General features: G+C 37.3%; 1 protein-coding gene across 2 annotated transcripts in view; it reads left to right on the top strand.

Moving 5' to 3' along the window:
* Positions 1-25,786, top strand: part of LRBA (LPS-responsive vesicle trafficking, beach and anchor containing) — a 944,588-nt gene that overhangs the window by 170,245 nt on the left and 748,557 nt on the right. For both annotated transcript variants that reach the window (XM_006870875.1, XM_006870876.1), the window contains exons 13-16: positions 7,887-8,055; positions 14,833-14,912; positions 16,649-16,711; positions 24,822-24,919. In XM_006870875.1, the coding sequence (XP_006870937.1) occupies positions 7,887-8,055; positions 14,833-14,912; positions 16,649-16,711; positions 24,822-24,919 (410 nt within the window). The remainder of the gene's footprint in view (positions 1-7,886; positions 8,056-14,832; positions 14,913-16,648; positions 16,712-24,821; positions 24,920-25,786) is intronic.

Here is a 25,786-nt window from a genome sequence, read left to right as displayed (position 1 = left end):
ACAGGTTTCAGATGAACTTCCAGATGAAGACAGACTAGGAAGGAGAGACGGACTACTTACAGATATTTAGTCACTGAAAACCTTATGAATGAACAGTAGTGAAACACTGTAAGATAGCACCAGAATATTGAATAATGAAACATGATGAAGAGCACCAGCATATTGTCAGATGAGTCTGTCAGGTTGGAAGGCACTTAAAATATGACTGTGGAAGAGCTGCCTCCTCAAAGTAGAGTTCACGTTGATGATGCAAGTGGAGTAAAGCCTCAGAACCTTCATTTGCTGATGGACACAGCTCAAAATGAAGAGAAATGTCTGTGAACAACCATTAATAATTGGAACATAGAATTTACAAAGTATGAATCTAGGAAATTTGGAAATCGTCAAAAATGAAATGGAACGCATAAACATGGATATCATAGGCATCAGTTAGTGAGCTGAAATGGACTGGTATCGGCCATTTATAATCTGATAGTCACTTGATTTACAATGCTGGGAATAACAGATTCAGAAGGAATGGTGTTACATTCATCATCAAAAAGAACATATCAAGATCTGTCTTGAAATATTAACACTGTCTGTGACAAGATAATATTTATATGCCTGCAAGGAAGACCTGTTAATCCCACTATTTTATAAATGTATGCACCAGCCACTAAAGCCAGTGATGATAAAATTGAAGAATTCTACCAACTTCTTCAGTCTGAAATTTATGAAACATATAATCAAGATATATTGATAATTATTGGTGATTGGAATGCAAAGGTTGGAAACGAGAAGTAGGATCTGTAGTTGGAAAATTCAGCCAGGTGATAGGAATGATGCCAGAAATAACATGATAGAATTTTGCAAGACCAATGACTTGTTCATTGCAATGACTTTTTTTTAACACCCTAAAAGACATACACATGGACCTACTAGATGGAATACATAGAAATCATATTGACAAAATTTAAGGACAGATGTGGTGTAAATGTTTCATATCATCAGTCAGAGGAAGGTCTGGGGTAGACTGTAAAATAGATCATCAACTGCTCAAATACAAATTCAGACTGAAGCTGAAGAAAATGTAAACAAGTCCATGAAAGCCTTAATATGAAATTGAACATAATCTGCCTGAATTTAGAGATCATCTGAAGAACAGATTTGATGCATTAGACACTAAAGACCAAAGACCAGAAGAGTTGTGCAGTGACATCAACAGCATCATACAGGAAAAAAGCTAAAGGTCATTAAGAAGATAAGAAAGATGGGAAGAACCAAAATTGTCAGAAGAGACTCTGAAAACTACTTTCCAACATAGAGATGCTAAAATAAATGGAAGAAATGAGTAGGTAAAAGAGCTGAATAGAAAATTTCAAAAGAGCAGCTCGAGAAGACAAAGTAAAACATTATAACAGAATGTGCAAAGACCTGGAATTAGGAGACCAAAAGGCAAGAACATGCTCAGAATTCCTCACGAAGTGGGAACTGAATATAAAATTCAAACCTCAACTTGAAATGTTCAAGGATTCTTTGGGCAAAATATTGCATGGTACAGAAAGCATCAAAAGAAGATGGAAGGAATACAGTCAGTGTACAAAAAAGAAACAGTCGATGCTCATCCATTTCAAGAAGTGTAGCATATGATCAAGAACCAATGATACTGAGGAAAGAAGTCTAAGGCACATTGAAGAATTGAGAAAGAATAAGGCACAAGGAATTGGTGGAATACAAATGAATTTTTTACAAACTGATGAAGAACTGGAGACACTTACTCATCTGTGCCAAGAAATTTGGAAGACAGCTACCTGGCCAACTGACTGTAAGAAAGCCACATTAATGCCTATTCCAAAAAGTGGTGATCCGAAAGAATGCATAAATCATTGGATGTTGTTAAGTGTCGTCGAGTCGGTTCCGACCCATAGTGACCCTGAACAGGGTTTCTGAGCCTATAAATCTTTACGGGAGCAGAAAGCCTCATCTTTATCCCACGGAGCAGCTGGTAGTTTCAAACTGCTTACCTTGAGGTTTGCAGCCCGATTTGTAACCACTACGCTACCAGAGCTCCTTGGATATTATCATTAATATTGCATGCAAGTAAATTTTTGTTAAAATTAAACAATGGATGTAATCCCACATTGACAGAGAACTGCCAGAGGTTCAAGCCAGATTCAGACAAGGACATGGAATGAGATATTTCATTGTTGATGTCTGGTGAATATTGGCTGAAAGCAGAGAATACCAGAAAGATGTTTACCTGTGCTATATTGACTATGCAGAGGCTTTCAGTTGTATGGATCTTGACAAGCTATGGACAACATATATAGAACACTGAATGATTTCAAATTAGGGAAGTTGTGCACCAGGGTTGTATTCTTTCACCATACTTATTATATCTGTATGCTGATCACATAATCCAAGAAATTTAATTGTCTGTGAATAACGTGGCGTTAGAATTGGAGGAAGACTCATTAACAACCTGCAATATGCAGATGATACAACCTTCTGTATGAGTTATACCTCAATATAAAGAAAACAAAAATACTTACTACCAGACCAGTAACCAACATCCATAGAAATGGCAGTAGACTGAAGTTGTCAAACACTTCATTTTGCTTGGATCAACTATCATCACTCATGGAAGTAGCAGTCAAGAAATCAACTGATATATTGAATTAGGCAGATTTTCTGCACAATACTGCTTTAAAGTATTTAAGAGCAAAGCTCTCAGTTTGAGGACTAAGCTGCACATGATGCATACCATGGTATTTTCAGTAACCTCATAAGCATGTGAAAGTTGGACAGTGACTAAGGAAGACCTTAGAAGAATTGATGCATATGAGTCTTGGTGTTGGAGGAGAATATTAAAAGTACTATGGGCTGCCAAATGAACAAACAGATCTGTGTTAGAAGAAGTACAGCCAGAGTGCTCCTTGGAAACCAGGATGGCCACACTTCAGCTCTCTTACTTCGGACATACTGTCCAGCAGGGCCTAGTACATGGAGAAGAATATCATGTTTGGTAACGTGGAGTGTCAGAGAAAAAGAGGAAGCCCCCCCTAAATAGATGGATTGGCACAGTGGCAGCAGCAGTGTGCTCAAACATAGCAATAATTGTTAGGTTGCCACAGGGTCACTATGAGTCCATATGACCGATGGCACCTAACAAGTTTGTGTTTACAGTTTTCTCTCTTATTCCATCCATCCCAATTCTGGTCTTCAAAGTCTACCTTAATTTCTTCTTTATTAGTGAAACTGTTGTTGACCATTTCAGTCTATTCTGTAATAATTTTCATTGCCTCTGAATTCCTTATAGTTCATAGTTCTATACCACTCAACTTGCAATTAACTCTGTATTGTCTTACAATCTTGTTTATGTTTCTTCTGTTTTTGTTAAGTGCCATTGAGTCAGTTCCAATGGATACTTACTTACCCTGTATAGTGTTTCCAAAGAGCAGCTGGTGAGTTTGAACTCTTGAGCTTGTAGTTCAAACCACCTTTTGGTTCAAACCAGACCAGAACTCCATATTTCTGTAGGAGTATTTAGTGTCTGCTTTTTAACTTAAGTTTGTGTTTTCCTTCTTTCTGATCTGCACCTTAGCAACTGAGGGATGTCTGTCTGTGTGTTCCTGTTGTGTGCTGCAAGTTAGCGGCTTGATACCTAATGATAATAGCATTTAGGTATCAATATATACCATGCTGTGTATATGTTGTTGTTAAGTGCCATCAAGTTGGTTTTAACTCATAGCGACCCTGTACTGTATAACGTTTCTGAGGAGCAGCTGGTGAGTTTGAACTGCTGATCTTGTGGTTCAAACTGACCTTGTAGTCCAGTACATTTTCCTAAGGGGCCATGTCTGGACTCCAATGTTATACTTATAGTCGATGTAAATGTCTGCCGAATAAATGACATGAACTAGAAAAAAAAGTAAATATATGGGAATTTGAGCAATGCCATAGAAAGGGTTGTATTGCGTTTCTTGTCAAACATGACAAGTGAAGGAGGTCTGTTCATTTCATTGGTGTGGTGGTGGTGGTTAATTATGTGCTGTAGAGTTGGGTCTGACTCATCGTGACCCTGTATAGGGTTTCCGAAGCTGTAAATCTTTATGGGAGCAGAAAGCCTGGAGTGACTGGTACATACAAACCACTGACCTTGTAGTTAGCAATCCAGTTTGTAACCCACTAAGATACTAGGACTTTCTTTCCATTTATATTGTTGTTATTAAGTGCTGATTTATAGTGACTGTGTGTAGTGTTTCTGAGGAGCAACATGGGATTGTACTGCCCACCTTGTGGTTCATTGTCAAGTGCTGATCCTATAGCACCACACCAGGAGTCCATCCGTGATATAGTTACTGAGTAACAGTAATTATATCAAAATAATGTTGCCTTTTAGCAATTCAGTAGATTACAGCATATAAATAATATTTAATTACAATTTTATACAGAACCCTCAGTTGCTCAGTGTATTGTCTTTACTCTGTAGAAGCATTGACTGTGGCCCTAATTTATTTAGGCTTGTTTGTTTATAGGGCATCTGAAAGATAGATACTGAATTTTGCTTCTCTAAAGAAATAATCGGGGTCCTGGTATGGTGCTGTGGATTAATGCGCCAGACTGCAAATCCGTTTGAACTGCAAGCTTGGCAGTTCAAGTTCCCCAGCTGCTCCTAGGAAACTCTACACAGGGTCACTATGGGTCAGGATCGACTCGTCGGCACTTAACAACAACAGCAACAACAAGAAACTATCAGGTATCTTACAGGTTCTCTAGAGAAGCAAAATGAGTGAAGCTTGTATATATGTATACAAAGAGAAGTTTATATCAAGGAATCGGCTCACACATGTATAGTTGGGCAAGTCCCAAATCTTGGGTCATATGTCAAGCTGGAGGCTTCTGACTCATGTATTTGCAGGGCCAATGAACCAAGATTGACTGGTCATGTGGCATGCAGGCAAGTTGAGTAGGTAAAGTTTCAGGCTGCTGCTGACCCAGTTTCAGCAAGCTATAGAGAAGGCTACTGGCTTAAATCCTAGGAACAGAAGTTGGATGATGAGCCCGATAAAGGATCCAGACCCAACAGAAAGCAGCAAGCTTTGTCTGACTGTCCAGTGTATTGGAATTAGGCCACACTCCAAAGGAAACTTCCTTTCAATTGATGGGCTAATCATAGCAGATATCATCTTGGAGTTGATTACATTGTATTAGATCTCATCATGGTGGATGATTGATTATATATCAGTTGCCAACCACTGAGATTCCTGGCACTGTCATGTTGATACAAAAAATCTTAACTGTCACATCAGATAATACTAGGTACCTTGCAGGATTGAAGATGTAAATGCTCTCAGTGTCCACAGAAGATAAATATTTTAAACAATTGAATATGATAAGAAATAGGTGCATGTGGAGTCCTGGAGTGATGCTATAGGATAAGCACTAGACTGAAAGGGTGATTTAAACCGCAAGGTCATTGGTTCACTCTTACCAGCTGTTCCTCAGAAACCAAGGGTCACTATAAGTTGGACCCAACTTGACACAACAATGCAGAGTATTTATATCCTACTTAAGTTGTTTGTTTATAAAATATATTGATTAGCATTAGCAAAATGAAAATGTCTTGGCCTAGACACTAGAGTGGATTAAAACTGATCATATTCTTTGTTGCTATCATTGAAATATAGTTCCTGGTGCATACTGGAAAAATAATTTGATTAAAATTTGGGTTAAGATGAACTATGCAGATGGGGTTGTTGTTGTTCAGTGCTGTCGAGTCGATTCTGACCCATGGCGACCCTGTGTAGGGTTTCCAAGGAGCAGCTGGTGAGCTTGACCCACTGAACGTGCAATTCAAACGACTTTGCAGACTGACACATTAGCCCACAGTGCCACACCAGGACTCCTACAGATGCGGTAGCACTTTAACTTTTTTTTTTTTTAATGCTTTATTGTGAATTATATGATAGTTTACATGGGAGAACTTTAGTTTTATATTCATTTCATCGTATATCATCTCACTGCCATGGTTCCAATCCCCTCCATGCATCCTCTACCACCAAAGGGTATATCCCAGAAACCCGCTCTGTACACTTCCCCCTCCTTCCCCCAGTTTTCGGCCCACAGTCCCTTTCCCTCTCTGGGTCCAAAGTCCCCAGTCGCTTCATCACTCCATGTCATCATCTCTGTCTCTATCTCAGGCATCTCTGTTTCTCTGGGTAGGGTCCCGCTCTCGGCTCTTCTCTGTTGTTGGTCTCAGAGGCCTCCACTCCTATCCTGGAGAATCAATCACTCCCTTCCTTGTTACAAAACTTCTACCTTTGCATTTCCAACCCTCATAATCAGTCCTGATAAGCATTATTCACTGCAGTATCATGAGTTACCCATCTGTATCTCCTTTCATCAGCTCCGCCCAGACAGATTGAATAATACCTACTGGAGATTCTGCCTTCCTCCATGCTCCCTAGCACTAGGTTCCCTCTTAAAAACTTGTAAGCCAGTCACTTCTTGCCTTTGAAGTCCCCCCCTCCCCATTTGAGTACCCAATGTCCAAGCTGCCCTTCTCTGTCCACTCTGTGTGTGTGTGGGAGTGTGACTTTTTCTTGCTGTGAGGATTTGTTCCCTCTTTTGAGTTGCTGCTCCATAGGTATAGTTCCAAGTTCCTCAGACTTTATCAGCTTACTTTCCCCCTCCTCCCCCGCTTCTTTCCTCTCCTGGTTGAGCTCCAATCATCCAGTAATCCAGTCCATGTCACGTGGGTATAATCTGCAAGTGTGGGCGCACCTGTACATATGTCCTCTCTTCCCGTCAGCCGGTAGCTCCACTCTCCTCTCGAGTCCTCCGTGGCCACACCACTGTCTCTGGGCACAAGAGTCCCCAGGCCTCTTCACACTGCTTGCCAACCCAGTCCCCAACTGGGTCCACAGAAGTCCACTGAACATTGTAGGGTTTAGCTTGCCGCTTCATTGCTGCCTTTACCCCACTTCCCCCCATCGGCGATGTGTGTGGTCACCAATAGAGCGTGCATTTCCGTTGAGTCTTAGTCTTGGAAGGGGGTTTTCTAGGGAAGCGATTTGTTTGTTGCATGGTAACTTTTTGTACATAGTAAAAGTTTATATTTTAAAATTTATTTATACTAGGTATTTAGAAATGAGTTTAGGAAGATAATTTCCTAATCCAAGGAAAACCTGACATATAAATTTAGAGACTGTGTAATGATAGGATTAGAATGCTAGATTGTTGTTAATATGCCGTCAAGTCGGTTGAACTTATAGCAACCCTGTATAGGGTTTCCAAGGAGCAACTGGTGAGTTTGAACCGCCGACCTTGTGGTTCAAACTGACCTTATGGTCGAGTGCTTATGGTGCAGTACCGCACCAGGTCTCCAGAATGCTAGATTAAAAGTTAGATTAGTTGTTTTTAGGAGTTCTTAATAATGAGCTATTGTAAGAAAATTCTGTTTTTCTAGTATTTTTCAAGACAGTTTCTACGTTTTTTGTATGGTTTTCATTATATGAGTTACTCCTACTTTTGTTTCTTTTCATGTTATTGCAACTTTTAAATTTCTAGTAAACAGCCAAAAAATATATTTTTAACGGCTGTGCATATTATCGATAGGAAGTTATATTAAAGAAATTATACATACTCATGAATAATTAAGCATGGTGGGAAAATTTAGATTTATTTGGGAGTATCCATAATGCTGCTTTAAAATAAGAAATTACCAGGTTTAGTTTTCCAAGGAATGATGTTTTGTGTTTCGGTGTGATGTGTAATGATTACTGTGCTTACATTCTTTCTTTTTGCAAAAAGTATACTTAACATAATCTAAAAAGGGCGTTATAGGTAACAAGTAAAATGCTAGTGTACTCATTTGATTTAAATTCTTCATTCTGATTTTCTAGGTTCAGTTAACACTGTACGCTTATCTTTCCACGGAATTCATTGGTACAGTCAATATATACAATGCCATTCGGAGAGTTGGAACAGTGCTTCTCATCACTCACACATTGAAGTACTACTATTGGGCAGTGAATCCTCTGGATCGAAGCGGTATCACCCCAAAAGGATTAGGTATATTATATTTGTCAATATGATATGTTATATGAGGGAGGTCCGAAACGTTAGTGGAAAACTCCATTCTCTTTTAATTAAATTTATCCACAGATTTTTTGTAGCCCCCTCTTATATATGGAACATTTGAATTTTTTTTTTCTTTTATGTTTTACCCAATAATTTTATTATGGAAGTTTTATATGCCATTGCAAAATTTAATTTTGCTGGTAATTTTTTTGTTTTAACTTTTGATTGTGAATTGAATGAAGGTTTACAGAGCAGATCATTAGTTTTGCATTCAACAGATCATGTACTTAACATTCATTTTTTTTTTTTGCACTTCATATGGTGGTGGTCATGAAGTGCCGGCGAGTAGGTTACATCTCATAGCAACCCTGTATAGGGTTTCCGAGGAACAGCTTATGGCTTTGACCTGACAATCTTGTGGTTCACAGACAAGTGCTGATCCCACAGTGCCTCACCAAAAGTCATTACATGATTGCAGTTCCTTCCATGTACCAATAATTAGCATCATTTACCTCTGTTCACTTTAACCATTGTATTCCTTCTTGTGGTTCCAGCTACCTTCACCTTTCCTTTGCTAACCTACCTATTGTTGTTTATTGCCTGTTGTCACCCATTTAACATGTGTCTACCCTCTAGCCCATCAATAATTTACTGCCTTCCTCCAATAACTGTCATAGATTGTTTCTTTTATCAAGAAAACCTTTTTAAAGCTTTTACAACATTGGTCTCATACAATGTCCTTTTTTTTTTTAATCTTAGAATTTTATTTATTTTTTTTTTTTAATTTAAGGTTTTTATTGTGGATTGAGTGAAGTTTACAGGGTACATCATCAGTTTCACATTCAACAATTCATATAACTTGTTTCATTACATTGATTATAATCCCCTCCATATACCATCAGTTAAAAGTATTTCTCCCTATCTACTTTAGCTTCTTTAAAAAAAAACAAAAACAAAAAAACCCACTCAGGCATATATAATAATTTACATCTCCAAAGGGCACATTCTGCAAATCTGCTCCTGGCCACCAGTTCTTAGTCCTTCTCTTCTTGGTTGATGAATCTAGAGTCCTCAAGCCGTTCCCCCTTTCCATGCCCCCATCTCTGCCTCCATCCCTGGCACTGCTGCTTCTCTGGATAAGGTCCCACATTCTATTTATGCATTCCTCTCTTGATGGTCCTAGGGTCCTCTGTTTCTGGACTGTAAGATTAACCACTCCCCTTTTTTTGTTACAAAACTTATACCTTTACAAGTGTGACAGTTGCGATTAGTCATGATAACAGTTATTCACTATTGAATCTTACTAATCTTATCCCCATCTCCTTTCACCAGACCCATCTAGACAAGATGACACCTATTCAGTGGGGTCTCTTTCTTTCCCCCACCCTCTTAAACTAAGCTCCCTCTTGAAACCTTGTAAGCCAGTCACTTCGTGCCTTTATTGTCCCCTCATTTTAGATAGCCAATGTCTAAGTTGCCCGTCCTTATCTACCCTGTGCACAGAGCGGATAGCATTGATACTTGATTTGAAGACTCTTTCCCTCTCTGTTGGTATTTAGAGTAACTAGCGCTCTGAGTATAGGTCAGGTTCATCATGAAGATGTATCTTCTGTCACTGTAGCTGTTCCAGTCAGCTTGTCCTTTCTAGTGGGAATGTCTCACCTCACAAGGTTGTGGATGGGACTCAGGGTTCCACCTAAGGTCCTATACTTTATAAAGGCTTTGCATTAGGCCTATTTCACTGGGCAGTGTTTGTCCTTTTTGTGATTAACTAATGTGTCTCTGCATAATGTCCTCCCAGGTTAACCATGTTGTAAGGTTTGTTTTATAGATTCATCATTATTCTTCAATGTTTTGTAGTATTCCATTTTGTGTATGTACCAAACTTTGTTTAACCATTCTTCTTTTTATGGGTATTTACGCTGCCTCCATCTTTTTTATATGTCTCTTGTAGACAGAATATTGAAGGATCCTATTTTCTTACCATTTCTGCTCTTTGTCTCTTGACTGGTACAGTTAATCCATTCTGCATTCAGTGTAATTATCAATAGATATGAATTGTTGTCATTTTTCTCTGTGTGTGTGGTGCTGCTGCATTCCTTGCTTTACATAATTTTCTATGATGAGTTCTTTTTGTTTGTTCATTTTCCTTCCATTTTTTTTTTCCTGTTGTGTTAATGTTTAATCCTTGTCTCCTTTTTTATTTTGCTGTGAAGGTGTATTATTTTTCTATGAGGTTACCCTGTAATTTATTTAATTTTTCCATGATTAAAACATTTATCTTTATTCACTTTAACTATTTCATTCTTCCCTGTACCTCCCACTACCTACATCTTTCCTGTGCTAACCTTCCTGTTGTGTATTGACTGCCTTGTCACCCATGTTAACATGTGTCTACCCTCTAGCCTATGAATAATTTTTCTTCCACCCCTACCCCTGTAACTATCATAGATTGTTTCTTTTATCAATAAAACTTAAAAAAAATTTATAACATTGGTCTTATGCAATATTTATATATTTCACTCAATGTAATGTTTTCCAGGTTCAACCATATTATGAGTTATATTTAAGGGATTACTTTGCTGGGTGTATATTTCTTGGTTGATAATCTTTTTCTTTCAGAGTTTTGTATATATCATCCCATTGCAACCTTGCCTGCATCATTTCTGCTGAGAAATCAGAAGTTAAAGTCTTACTAGTTTTCCTTTGTAGATAACTTCTCATATGTCTCAAGCTGCTCTTATGGTACTTTCCTTGTGTTTGTTTATGATATGCCTCTATTGTTTTCTTTTGGGATCTGTCATGTTTGGTATTCTTTCAGCTTCTTATTTGCTTATCTTCTCATCTTTCATGATGTTAGGGAAGTTTTCTTCCAACAAGTCTTCCACAAAATTCTCTGTGCTTTTATTTTTGTATTCTGGAATCCCAAGCATCCTTAAGTTGCTCCTTTTCATGGTGTCCACATAGCTCTTAGGATTTCTTTGGATTTTTTCATTGTTTTCCAGCATACTAGTATTGAGAGATTTATCTGTCTTCAAGCTCACTAATTTGGGCTTCCATTGGTTTGCATCTACCCGTATGTCCTTTCAATGTATTGTCTGTTTCGCAGATCTTAATATAAATCTTCTGTTTGCAGGTTTTGTGTTGTTCCAAATTTGCATTTATTCTGTTTGTAATTACAGTTTTTCTGATTCTTTTTAAGTTATTATTGTGTTCTCTTTGCTTTCCTTAATCTTCCTATGGGTCTTTTGAAGGTACCTAATTAACATTCTTTTGAATTCTTTCTCATTTAGTTCCATTACCTTTTCTCTTTCAGAAATGTTTTCTGTATGTGCATATTGATTATTTGTTTGAGCCATTGTCTCTTGTTTCTTTTTGTGAGCTAAAATTGTCTGTTTTTTTCCAGGGCATTATTGGAGTTGAGTTTGTAAAAACAGTTCAATTGTTGGATCTGGAGGGGAGAGATCTCTGTTCATAGAGCTCATGAGGTGGTTGTGGGAGGGATGTGACAGCCAGGTTCCTGGACCTAGATAGAGTTCCTCCTTGCCTTGGTCTTATGGATGGAGTTCCTCCTTGCCTTGGTATTATGTATATTCAGAGCAGTTAATCCAAAGTAGTTCTTGGGGGCCTTTGACATGGAGCTGGTTTCAGTGTCTGTTAGGATCACAGGGAAGCTGGGAGCAGTATGAGTGGTTAAATGCTAGTCTGATGACTCTGTAGGCTTAGTAGATCTGAAACGAAGCCCACCTGAATCCAGGCATCAAAGCAGCATCCCAAATAGTGTGTCCAGCCCCTGACTCACACTGGTGTGGCTCCCAACCACGTGGCTCTGTACTCTTGGAGTATAGGGGGTGGATGAGTGTGGGAGACAGCCACACCTCTGGTCATTTAAGGAGCATCAAGAAAAAGAAGGAACTGCATCTTTCCCGTTGCCCAGGAGAATCCACTGTGCCAGGCCATTGCTGCTCACAAGATGGTAGAGCCAGGTCTGGCTAGCCGAGCACCAGTCAGTCTCCCTCTGTCACCATCCCTGCTCTGCTCCTCTCCTCAAGAATTCCATCCACCTCTCTATCCTTTCTTTTTTAGTTCAAGGTGCCAGAATTTTCATCTTTTGTTTTTTTTTTTTTTTGTGTGTGTGTGTGTCTTGTGTCTTTGTGGTAGAGGGTCCATGTACTGTCTTTCATCATCCCGAAAGTCCTTTTGCTGATCATTTTATGAATTTGTTTTAAATTTTGGTTGATAGAGATTAATAGCTTGCCACAAGCATATGTCATTTTATTGTACTAGGCTTCACAGATACTCTGTTTTGTTTTGTTTACAGATTTATGGTTTGTGACAACCCTTCGTTAAGTCAGTTGGTGCCATTTCTCCAACAGCATGTGCTCACTTCATGTCTCTGTGTCACATTTTATTAATTCTCACAATATTTCAAAATGTTAATAATTCTATTGCACACAATAACGGATTATAGTGCAGTGTTTTATTATATCCACAGACACACAAATGACTCCTGGCTTGGGGCTGTAGGATAAGCACTGAACTGCTGTTCACAAGATTGGCAGTTCAAACTCACCAAGTGTTCCTCAGAAGCCCTATACTGGGTTGCTATGAATCATAACCAGTTTGATGGCACTTAACAAAATTAACAGTACAATGTAAATACCACTTTTAATACACATTGGGAAACCAAAAAATTTGTATGACTTGCATTACTGTGGTTTTTATTTTATTGTTGTGGTCTAGAACCAAACCCATAATATCTCTTAAGTATGTGTGCATTTTTATGGGAGAATGTTTTTTGTTATGGTATGAATTGTTTGTGGAGCAAGTATCACTGGGATACGTGTTTTAAGATGCTGAATTTATAACAAAATTTAAATTAACTACTAGTGTTGATGCCGAGAACATTTTTCACAATAAGATTCATTGCAGATAGTTTTCCAGATATACTCGATTTTTAGGGCAATGGAGGTATCTAAAATTCCAAAATTATATTACTGCATAATTAGGACTGATTTAACTGAAGAATACTATGTACTTATCAGTTTCACAGTTTTGAAATGGTCAAATAATTTTGCCAAAAGTGTCTCTTTGGGTTGTATGTACAAAGGGACTTAAAATATTTCATGGAATAATTCCATTACCTTTTAATTCCATTTCACATGAACTTTTTGAAGCCCCCCCTCCACCCACCACCACCACTCCCAGCACCTCTATATTACAAAACCTTTGTCAACGTGGCTTAAATTAAAAATGGGAGTTATTTAGCTCATATGAGTATAAGTTGTTAATTTTAGGTACAGTTGGAAACAGTGCTTCAGATGATAGCCCTAGCATTAAGTTTGTTTCTTCTTTCATTTTCTCTTTTATGCTGTTTGTTTTCACATATTCTCTTCCTTTGTATAGGCAACAGCTCCAACTTAATATCCTCACATTAGAAGAGCATCTACCTCTTTGAAGCATTTTAAGCAATGACTTGTAACACATAGGCTCTAAGTAAATCCTGCCTTGGTGAAAATTCAGTGTGGAGGCTTAAAATCAGGAACTAGATGCCGGAGAATCAAACAGTGTATGTCTGAGTGTTGTTGAAGATTTCGGCTGTTCAGTGATTTGTGAAGACAAAATTTCTTATTTTTGTACTATTTTTTATTTCACTTTGCAATAACACTTCTTTCAGAGAATATGGTAGCTATATGCATAAAACTGTTTAAATTGACAATGAACTCTTTAAATTGACAATGTTGTGGCAGATCTAGATGCAGATCAGAATTTCCTGATGATGACATCTTTTTCTGCAGGTAGATCATGTCCTGTTTTGGATGCTAGTTTTGTATTTTGTTCTTGATTTTATAACTGAGTGGTGACTTTTTGAAAGTCTTGTCCTTTATGTGAGAGAGCTGGATAGACTTTGTGATTCTGTTCCAACTCTGTACCCTACTCATTGCCCAGGAATCATCATGTGGAATTAATTTTAAACTATTTTCTTCCTATTCTAATTGATCTGTTCAAGGTCATGGTGGTCCTATGCCTTGGTGGTCTTTAGAACTAGCTGTAAATAGTGATTAGTGGGAGAAAAATTGTAGAATATGTGAGGCAAACAGGTACTGCATTTAGGATCTTAAAACAATGGGTGTTTAGTTTCAAAAGCTTTCTACTTGGGAATTATGTGTTGGAGACATGAAAATTGACTTAATGTGAGCCATGTGTTACCAGGGAGTTTTTCAAGAGGAGGAGGTGATGTTAAAGATAGTCAACAAAATGATTCCCTTTTTCAGGAATGGTACTGTGTGGCTAGGTGTGCTTTTGAGATTTTTATATTATCTTACACAGTGGTACAGTACAAAAAAGTTCTTTTCATTCTCAATTCACATATAACATCGGTATTAAAGTTCAGATTTTCCTTTGCTAACCCAATGTTGTCATAATGATAATCTCCAAGAACCTTTAAATACTGTTTTTCTTATTATGTTTTATTTGTAACCTCATTTTTATGTTTTAGAAATTCTTTTCCCTTTTCAGTGAACAAACTTCTTTATTGTAATTTCAACATAAAATATCTTGTACATATGGAGGATTCCATATGCAGTTAATTGCATGTGAGATTCTATGCTTGACTTTCTAGAGGCATAAAAGGGAGGTCACTCTATTCAAGACTGACCTTTACATTTCTTATAATAAATGGTAAAAAATATTACGATTACTAAACAGATTTGATATCTTTGAAATACTGAGTTTTTCTTTGTATGCATGTTTGTGTTTTTGTTAAAGATGGACCACGACCTAATGAGAAAGAAATACTTTCTTTACGCGAGTTCTTATTGATGTTCATTAAGCAATTAGTGACAAAGGTAAGTCCACATTGTTTATCATGTAGCATGCTGTGTACTGTAATTCATAATTTCACATAAAATGCAGTCTTGATTTATTTACTCTTTGCTCTGTTATGAGAATGTGTATGGGACGATCCTTTGAAATATACTTGTTCATTTATTTTCCTTACTGTTCTCAAACGTGGCAACATTAGTGAGGTTGGCCCAGGATCGGACAGTATTTCGTTCTGCTGTGCATAAGGTCACTATGGGTCGGTACCGATTCGATGGCACCTAACAACAACAAGTGAATAAAAATCATTAGAGTTGAAGACTAATAATTGTAATATATGGATTATGTTGGAGAACAAATATATTCATTCTTATATTCAGCAAACATTTATTGAGTGCTATTATGCACCAGGCACTATTCTTGATTCTGGTAGTATCGGAGCCAACAAAGCTCCCCAAGGAGCTTACATTTTAGGGGACTTCTTATTCCTGACATTAAGATTAAGAGAAATCACATTCTTGTATAAATATACCTGATAAGTGTGTCAGCTTTTGTCAATAATCATATTTTGTCCCTTTGTATTCTTTTATATATGAAGTAAAATTTAGTATTCTTCTTGGTTTTATAAGATAGTAACATGTAATTTAGAGTCCTGGTGTTGTGCTGCAGGATAATGCACTGTACCGCAAAGTCAATTTAAACCACAAGGCTGGTGGTTCAAACTCACCAGCCTTTCCTTGGAAACCCTATGAGTTGGAACTGACTCAGTGGCACTTAACAACAACAAAAACAACAATATATAAATCTATTTGCTGCCAATATTTTACTTAGAATGTTCCTGTTTTATCTCTTATTGTTTGTGATGTGATCCTGTGCTGTCACATAATACTATTTCAACAGCACCTTTTAGTATATCTTTCCGATTCAGATACCTTTTCTCACTTATAATTTTTTTTCCTTTGATTATCTCTATTACTAGATCCTTTCTAAGGATGTATTTATTTTTCACTTTGGTGTCTTCTCTTTCTTTTTGTTATTTTTTGAGATTGAGGCTTTTTCTTGGTAGCTTAACTTGATAATTAAAATAACTGATTATTCTTGGAATTCAATGTTAAGTTGAAAAATTGCCATCTGAAATTAGAGGAGTGATAGGTTGAAAATACTTTTATTTGTCGTTAGGTAGTGTTGCTGATTTCAGAATTTTGCAGATTTACTAGACATTAATACCATTGTTGTTGTGAAGTGCTGTCGAGTCACTTCTGACACACAGCAACCCTGTATAAGGTTTCCTAGGAGCAGCTGGTGAGCTTGAACTGCCAACCTTGCAAGTTCAAATGGCTTTGCATTCTGGCACATTAACCCACAGTACCACACCAGGACTCCATTTATGTTAAAACATGGTACTGATGTCTTACCTCTTTTGACTACTTTGTTGTTGTTAGGTGCCATCGAGTCGGTACTGACTCTTAGTGACCTTATGCACAGTAGAACGAAACACTGCTCGATCCTGGGCCAACCTCACTATTGCTGCCACGCTTGAGCCCATTGATGCTGCCACTTTGCCAATCCATCTCGCTACTACACTGTCTTATATAATGCACGCCATTGGGTCCCCACATTTAAAATTTAGATTCTATATGTTTCATTATCTCTTCATATTTATAGCAGCTGATCAACTTGATAAATCTATATGTACAGTTTCAGTTTTTACAAAATAGTTTTTTATGTGTAAACATATAATATGTGTATTATGTTTTTAAAGGATTCTGGAGTAAAGGAAGATGAACTACAAGCCATTCTTAATTATTTACTCACTATGCATGAGGTAACATTTGAATTTAATATTTTGGGTTTTTATTCTTTGAAGATACACTTTTAAACTTTGTTTTAAAGTTAAAAAAATTAATCTTCGTTAGTGATGTGTCTGTAATCATCATAAATTTGTCTACTACTAAATCGTAGCAACTGTCTTTGAAATAATATCCTTTATTACCACCAGATGGCTCTGCATTGAGCATAATCATGAAAGATTTTTGAATGTGTTAAATAAATGTCACTCAATAGTATTGTATACCAAACATGGAGTCCTGGTGTGGTGCTATAGAATAAGCACCAGATTGTTAGCTACAAGGTGGTGGCTCAAGCCACCAGCTACTCCTCAGAAACCCTATACTGTCTTGCAGAGTCGGAACTGACTTGATGGCACTTAGCATCACCACCACCAAGCAAAACAAAGTAGATTTCCAAGGGCTATGTTATTAAAGGGATAAAAAATAATAAAAATGATTGGTCTTAAAAATTCATAACAAAATCTTCCCACTGGTTTTCATGTCAAAATACTATCAATTTTAATAACTCATTCTTAATAGCATATAAAATTATGCAATTGAAAGACTGACAGAAAGTCTGTTGAAATGAATGCGTGTGTGTTCAAGAAAAGGTATTAACATGTCAAATTCAGTTTGACTTTGTAGTCTGATTAAATACATTATAAATGTTTAGAAATTAGTGGAATTTCATGTAAAATATAACATATTAATGATAATTTACATTCTTATAATTTCTTAAGAATTCGTAAATATCTATTGTACTATGTAATAGTACCTTCTTTCATCACTGAAATGAGAGGTGATCTTCATGTTGATTTTTCTTACTTGGGGTAGAAAAGAATGGATACATTTCTTGATTGTATCATTTTCCGCATTTGAATAAAGTATTTGGTATTTATTTTTGATTTTTCTGTCATAATATAGTATTTGATGATTTATGAATTGAATTTTCTGAGAACCTATTATTATCTTTTTGTTTTCTTATTAACCCTACATGGCCAAAATATGTTACAAGAAATGAGCTGGATTTCACAATTATCCGTTTCTTCCCTGTGATTCTGCTCTTTCAGGGGTTTTGCGTGCCCTCCAAAATACTACTCCCCCAAAGGCTCAGTCTCCTAGCTCTAGTTCATGTACTTAGTTTATTAATAATTACATATTCAAATAGCTTTCATAGCAGAATATGAACACTGTGAAAGACAAAAAAGAGGCAGGGCAACAGAGATAGCTCTCTCTTGATATCCTGGGTCAGTGTTGCCCCATATTTGACTTAATGTTTTCCATGTACTCATATATTCCACAAAGACTGTGTAGATTTTCTTAAAGAGTTGTATGTGTTGTGTGTCATCAAATTGTTTCGTTTACGAAGTCTAATGGTAACAAAAAGCATCAGGTTTGCTTTTCTCCAATTCTTGATGCATTCATAAATATTCTTCAAAAAACTACTATTTAGTAGAGTGTATATTACGAAATCTTGACTAAGTACAAGGGAAAAATTCCATCATATTAATTTTGAAAAAAAATTTTTTTGTGAATTGTGTGACGGTTTACAGGCAAAATCATCAGCTCTACCTTAAGTAAACCATACAAGTTGTTTCATCTCAATGAACTCCTGTAGTATAGTGTAGAATTTTGTTTATTTTATTAAGAATTTACTATGTAAATAATCTATATCTTAGTAAGGAGTCCTGGTGGCATAATGGGTTACACATTGGGCTGCTAACCGCAAGGACAGCAGTTTGAATGACCTGTCCCTCCAAGGGAGAAAGAGGAGGCTTAATGGTCTCTATGAGTTGGAATTGACTTGATGGTTGTGGGTTAGGTTTTTGGTTTTGGTTTATCATAGTCAAAGAGTCCCCACCATTCGTCTTATTAGTCAGTCATACTATGGTGTGGTGGCTTGTGTGTTACTGTGATTCAAGATGCTATGCCACTAATATTTTAAATACCAGGAGGGTCACCCAGGGTAGACTGGTTTCAACAGAGCTTCTAGTCTAAGACAGATTATGACATAGGAGAGATGGACTGCTTCTGGATGGTTAGTCATTAAAAACCTTATGAAGAACAGTGAAACATTGTCAGATATAATGCTGGAGGATTAAAACGTGAATAGCACATGAACATTGTCAGGTATTGTGCCATAATGTTAAACTGTCAGGTTGGAAGACACTCACTCAAATGCGACTGGGGAAGAGCTGCTCCCTCAAAGAAGAATTGACTGCAATGATGTGAATGGAGTAAAGCTTTCAAAACCTTTTTCTGCTGATGGGACACAACTCAAAACAAGGACAAACATCTGTAAGCATCCCTTAGTAATCATATCATGGAATGTACAAAGTAGGAATGTAGGAAAATTAGTAGTTGTCAGCAATGAAATGGAACAAAGAAAGATATATCCTAGGTATTAGTCATCTAAAAGGGACTGTCATTGGCCATTTTGGGTCTGACAATCATATGGTTTACTATGCTGAGAACAACAAATTAAAGAGGTATGGTGTAGCATTCATCATCAAAAAGAACATTTCAAAATCTATCTAGAAGTATAATGTTGTCTGTGATAGGATAACATCCATATGATTAAGGAAAACCAGTTCCTACTACTACTACTAAAATTTATGCACTAACCACTAAAAGCAATGATGATCAAATTGAAGAATTCTGCCAACTTCTGTCTGAAATTGATCAAACTTGCAGTCAAGATGTATTGATAATTACTAGTGATTGAAATGTGAAGGTTGAAAACAAGGGGAAAGGAAAAGTAGTTAGAAATATGGCCTTGGTAGAAATGATAGTAGAGATTGCATGATAGAATTTTGCAACCCTCGTGACTTCTTCATTGTAAATATAACAACAAAAAATAAGGCAAGGGACCGACTGTGGAAAAGGAACATCATCAGTTACTTATATGCAGCTTTAGTGAGAGCCAAATATATAACCTTGAATGTATCTCACCTGAATTTAGAGAACATCTTAAGAATAACTTTGATTGGGGGAGCCAACAAGGCAAGCAATCAAGTCCCTTAAGTACAAACTACACTCCATGACTGAAACTCAAAGGGAACACATGAGCAGGCATGTAAGCTTGCTGATGACCACATTGGTCTACAGGTGAGTGAAAGAGGGGGGAAGGCAGCAATGATGAAATGGGCTGAATTCAACCACATTCCATTGAATCTCGTTGACCTGGCCTTGGTAGAAATGATCATAGAGAATGTATGATAGAATTTTGTAACACTAGTGACTTTTTCATTGCAAATACCTTTTATAAACATAAGGGACAAACTACACTCCAAGACTGGAACTCAAAGGGAACACATGTGCAGACATGTAAGTTTGCTGGTGACCTCATTGATCTGAATGTGAGTGGAAGTCGGGGAAAGGCAGTAATGAAGTTAATGGACTGAGGTTGCCACTTTCATAGACTCCTGTCGACCTTAAGATAAGAGAGAGGAGGACTGGTTGGTTCAAAGTTTGGGGAGACTTGGGAACTCCTGAGCCCATGGACACTGCCGTAACTATGGAGGGCTAGAGCTGAGAGTGAAGCGTCCAGCTTATATGAAGTGGGAGGAGATGCACAAGAATGCCCAAACTTGCAGATAGTACCCTTTGACTTAGTTTTGAAGGCCTGATGATCAGAGCTCGAGTAGAGGAAGATAAAGAAATTTGATAAAGGAAGCACGTTTAAATTGCTACAGTTTAATGAGCTTGACTTATACTTATGGATGTAGTAGCTCAAAATACCAACTGAGAGGGAAGAAGTCTTCACATCAAGGATCAATCCTGTCCTCTTTGTATACAAAGTTGATAGGGATGGGCAAATTAGACATTGGCTACCTAAAATGGGGGGCTATAAAGGCACGAAGTAGCTGGCTTACAACTTTTCAAGAGGGAGTTTAGTTTTAGAGTGTGCAGGGGAAGGTAAAATCCCCACCAAATAATTTTCATCTTGTCTGGATGGGTCTGGTCTAAGGAGATGGGGATAGGTCTCTTTTGATTCAATAGTAATTGTTATCATGAATAATTTGCAATTGTCTCAATTATAAAGGTAGAAGTTGTGTAACAAAAAGGGGGGAGTATTAATCTTACATTCCAGGAACAGAGGACCCTAGGACCAGCAAGAATGTAGAGCATGAGCAGAACTTTATATGGTACCCTTACCAGAGAAGCAGCGACACCAGAGATGGAGGCAGGGTGAAGGCATGGGGAGAGATAGAGGAACTGAGGACTCTTAGACTCATCAGAATAATGTGCTGATGGGCAGGAGACTGACTTGCAGAATGTGCCCTTTGTTTAAATGATTATATATTCCTGAGTGCTTTTGTGTACATCCAAAAAACAAAGCAAAACAGAGGGAAGAGAAGCAAATGCTGTTGAATGATGATGCATGGAGGGGATTGTAATCATTGCAGTGAAACAAAATATCCTGTTGGTTTTGAGTGCAAAACCAATGTTCTCCCATATAAACTACCACTCAGTTCACAATTGTTGTTTTTAAGTGCTGTTGAGTCATTGCCGACCCAACAGCGACTCCTGTGTAGGGTTTCCAAGGAGCGGCTGGTGAGCTTGAACCACCAAACTTGTGGTTCAAATGACTTTGCAGCCCAGAGCAGTAGCCCACAGTGCTACACCAGGACTCCATCATTCACATAAAAGCTTTAAAAAGAAAAGAAACCAGCAGGAAAAATAAAAAAACAAAAATGGCAGTCTGATTGCTACTACAAAAACGAATTGTTAGCAGGTGAGCCATCAAGACAAGCAATCAAGTCCCTTCAGGACAAATCCCCTTCCAAGACTGAAATGCAAAGGGAATATATGATCAGGCACGTAATCTTGCTGGTAACCACATTGGTCTACTGATGAGGGGAAGTGGGGAAGAAGCAACAATGAAGATGTGGACTGAGTCTGACCATGTTTAATAGATCCCCATCAACCTGTAGTGAGACCTGGTTGGCCAGCAGTGTGGTGAGACCTGGGGATTCCTGAGCCCATGGACAGGGAGTTAACCACAGAGGGCTAGAGCGGAGAGTGAAGCATCCAGCTTATACAGAGTGAGAGGAGGTGCATAATGACGCCCATACTTGCAGATAGTACCCATTTGACCTAGCTTCAATGCTGGATGATCAGAACTCAACTAGAAGAATAAAGAAGAGGAAGAAAAGTGTAATACACTACAGTTTGATTAACTTGACCTATACATGTAGATATAGTAGCTTAAAAGAGGAAAGGAATCTTCGCAGCAAGGATTATTCCCACACCATCTGTACAAAGGGCTGACAGGGATGGGCAACTTAGACATTGGCTACCTCAAATGGGAGGCTATAAAGGCACAAAGTAACTGGCTTATAAGTTTTCAAGAGGTAAGTTAGTTCCAGAGGGTGAAGGGGAAAGTTGGCTCTCTACTGAGTGGTTTTCACCCTGTCTAGATGGGGCTGGTGAAAGGAGATGGGATAAGACTCTTGTGGTTCAGTAGTGAATCATTGTTATCAGGACTGATTGTGATTGTTGCAAATATAAAGGTAAGCATTTTGTAACAAGAGGGGAGTGGTTGATCTCTCAGTCCAGGAGTGGAGGACCCTGGGGCCATCAAGGGAGAAGAGCGGAGTGTGGGATCCTATCCAGTGAAGCAGTGATGCCAGAGATGGAGGCAAAGATGAAGATGTGGAGGGAGGGAGTGGATGGGGATTCTAGACTCAGAAGGAGAGTGGCTGTGTGCTGGTAGCCAAGTGGTGGGCTTGCAGGGTATGCCCTTTGGGCATTTGAATGATTGTATATTCCTGAGTGTTGTGTACCCCCTCTCCCCCCAAACAAACAGGGAATAGAAACAAATACTGTTGAATGATGATGCATGGAAGAGATTGTAATTATTGCAATGAAACTAAATACGATAGGATGAGTGTAAAGCTGATGGTCTCTCATGTAAAGGATCACTCAATTCATAATAAAAATGTAAACAATAGATTTGATGAATTAGACACTAATGATTACAGACTGAAAGCGCTGTGGGATGACATCAGCAACATCATACTGAGAGAAAACAAGAGGTCATTTAAAAGACAGGCAAGAAAGAAGAGAACAAAGTGGATTTCAGACAAGACTTTGTAAGTTACTTTCCTGTGTCGAGATTTGGTGGTGGTGGCTATGTGCTGTGGAGTCAGTTCCGTCTCATAGCGACCCTGTACAGGGTTTCCGAGGCTGTAAATCTTTACGGAGCAGAAAGCCTCATCTTTCTCCTGTGGAACAGCTGGTAGTTTTGAACTGCTGACCTTGTGGTTTGCAGTCCGGTTCGTAACCACTGCGTTACCAGAGCTCCTTAGCTAGTGCAAAAAATTAGGACAGTGAAGAGCTGAATAGAAAATTTTGAATGCCTTTTTGAGAAGACAAAGTCAAGTATTATAGTGAACTGTGCAAAGACCTGGTGTTAGAAAACCAAAAGGAAGAACAGAAATTTTCGTTGTAAAAGAACTGAAAAAACAAAAACAAAAACAAAACCAAGTCTCGAGTTGTAATGCTGAAGGTTTTCTATGGGTAAAATATTGAGTGCTACAGAAAACATCAAAAGAAGATGGAAAGAATACACAGAGTCACAGAACCAAAAATAAATGTTCAAAGAATTGAAGAGGTAGCATGTGATCAAGAACTGATGGTATTGAAGGAAGAAGTCTAAGCTGCACTGGAGGCATTGACAAAAAACAACGCTCCAGGAATTGATGGACTAGAAGCAGAAATATTTCAACAAACTGATGCAGCACTGTGGTGCTTATATCAAAAAAATTGAAAGAAAGCTACTCAGCAAGCTGATTGGAAGAGATCCATGTTTGTGTCCATTTCAAGGAGAGGTGATCCAACTGAATAGGAAATCTTCAAACAATATCATTAATATAATATGCAAGTAAAATTTTGCTGTTGAAAATTTAAAAATGGCTGCTACAGTATATCAACAGGAACTGCCAGAAATTCAAGCCTTTTTCAGAAGAGGACTTGGAACAAAGGATCTAATTTCTGACCTCAGATGGACGTCGACTAAAAGTGGAGAATACCAGAAAGATGATTACTTATCCTTAATTGATTATATTCAGAGACAGCCATCTGTGTGGATCATGGCAAGCTGTGGATCACATTGCGAATAATGTATCTTCCAGATTATTTAATTGTGCTCATAAGGAGCCTGCCTATCGACTAAGAAACAGTTCACACAGAATAAGGGGATACTGAATGGTTTAAAATCAGAAATGTTGCATACCACGGTTGTATTCTTATACCATACTTAGTATGTATGCTGAGCAAATAATCATAGAAACTTAATTATATGAAGATAAGCATGTCATCTAATGAGAAGACTCATTAACAACCTGAGATAGGCAGATAATACAGCCTTGCTCACTTGAAAGCGAAGAGGTGTTAATATACTAATGAAGATCAAAAATCATAGCCTTTAGTATGGATTACAGCTGAATGAAAAGAAACAAACACTTTACAACTAAACCAATACAAAGTATCATGATAAATGGAGAAAAGATTGAAATTGTCAAAAGTAGCTAAAGTCAAGAAATTAGGCAAACTTGCTGCAGAAGAGCTCTTTAAAGTGCTCAAGAGCAAAGATTCAGTTTGAGGACTAAGGTGCATCTGACACAAGCCATAATATTTTCAGTTACCTAATTAGTATGTTAAAGTTGGACATTGGAAAAAGAGAACTGTAGGTGAATTATGCATTTGGCTTATGGTGTTGGAGAAGAATATATTTTGTATTATGCTGTTTTTGTTGTTGTTAGTTGCTGTCAAGTTGGTTCCATCTCATAGCAATCACGTATAACAGAATGAAACCGTACATGGTGTTTTGCTGTCCTCTCAGGTTTTGATGTATTTTAGGCCACTGTTGGAGCCATTGTGTTCAGAGTTTTGCTCATCCAGAGATGAGTAATTTGGATTGAATTATTATATGCATAAATATATGTTTGTAAACTGAATTCAGTTTGTTAAAATTAAGTATAGTATATATATTTATTTGTTTTAAGTTAAAATTCTTTTTTTTGAAAACTATTATATATTGAAATACAATATATATATATATATATATATTCTGTTTTTGAATTTCTAAAATAATTTCAGGATGACAATCTAATGGATGTCCTACAACTGCTTGTCGCATTGATGTCTGAACATCCAAATTCTATGATTCCTGCTTTTGACCAAAGGAATGGGTTGCGGTAAGAGTTTAATACATCAAATTTTAGTAAGATGAACTTGAAAATATGGGTAGATTCTTACATAAGAAAAATATCAATTGATGTGCTAGAATTTAAGACTCATTTAATGTATTTTCTATTTTGAATGAATTTATAATAATAAATAGTATTAGTATTTTTAAATTATAATATATTTTGATTGTTGTTGAAATTTTCACAGCCAAATGTATACCAGTTCAATAATTTGTACATGTGCTACTTGGTGACACACTTTACATTCTTCCAGCTATAGAACTATTGTCACCCTCCTTTTCCAAGCTGTTTCTTTTCAATTAACAGAAATTCACTGCCCTTTAAGTTTGTTGTCTTACCTTTTGAGTTGCTGTTGTCAAGTTGGTCCCTTATAGATAGATCTTGAAAGAGCAAAATGTTCAAGGTAGAAAAACATTGTTTACTAGTTAATTAAACTATTATTTGGTTTTAAGAAGACTTCAGGGGATTATTTTTGATTTAAGGTTTAAGATTTAAAGGTGAGCTCATAGCAATAATTTTAGGGTTTCATCCATCTTATATTGGATCTGTATTCTATGATAATTTGGAATTTTGTTTTGCATTTTCTCTCTTTGACCATGATTCTTCTATAGAATCGTTGATTAAAAAAAATAATTTAGTAATAGTAGCTGGACATGCAGTTCTTCTTGTCGTGGGGAAAAGGAGACAGTTGTTCATGGAGCCAGTTAGCCACACACTGTATTATTGTTTAATTGATGGAAAATGGTACATAAATCATTCATTGTTGTGTGGTGAATGCTACTGTAAAGTAATTGTAAGGCATGAATTCTTAAACAGAATTTATATTTAGGTCCTACAGTAGTAGCAATGTTTTTT

This window comes from Chrysochloris asiatica, unplaced genomic scaffold, assembly GCF_000296735.1.
Source record: "Chrysochloris asiatica unplaced genomic scaffold, ChrAsi1.0 scaffold00155, whole genome shotgun sequence".
Taxonomy (NCBI): domain Eukaryota; kingdom Metazoa; phylum Chordata; class Mammalia; order Afrosoricida; family Chrysochloridae; genus Chrysochloris; species Chrysochloris asiatica.
The sequence above is the reverse complement of the archived record's forward strand: the minus strand, read 5'-3'. Positions and strand labels throughout refer to the sequence as shown.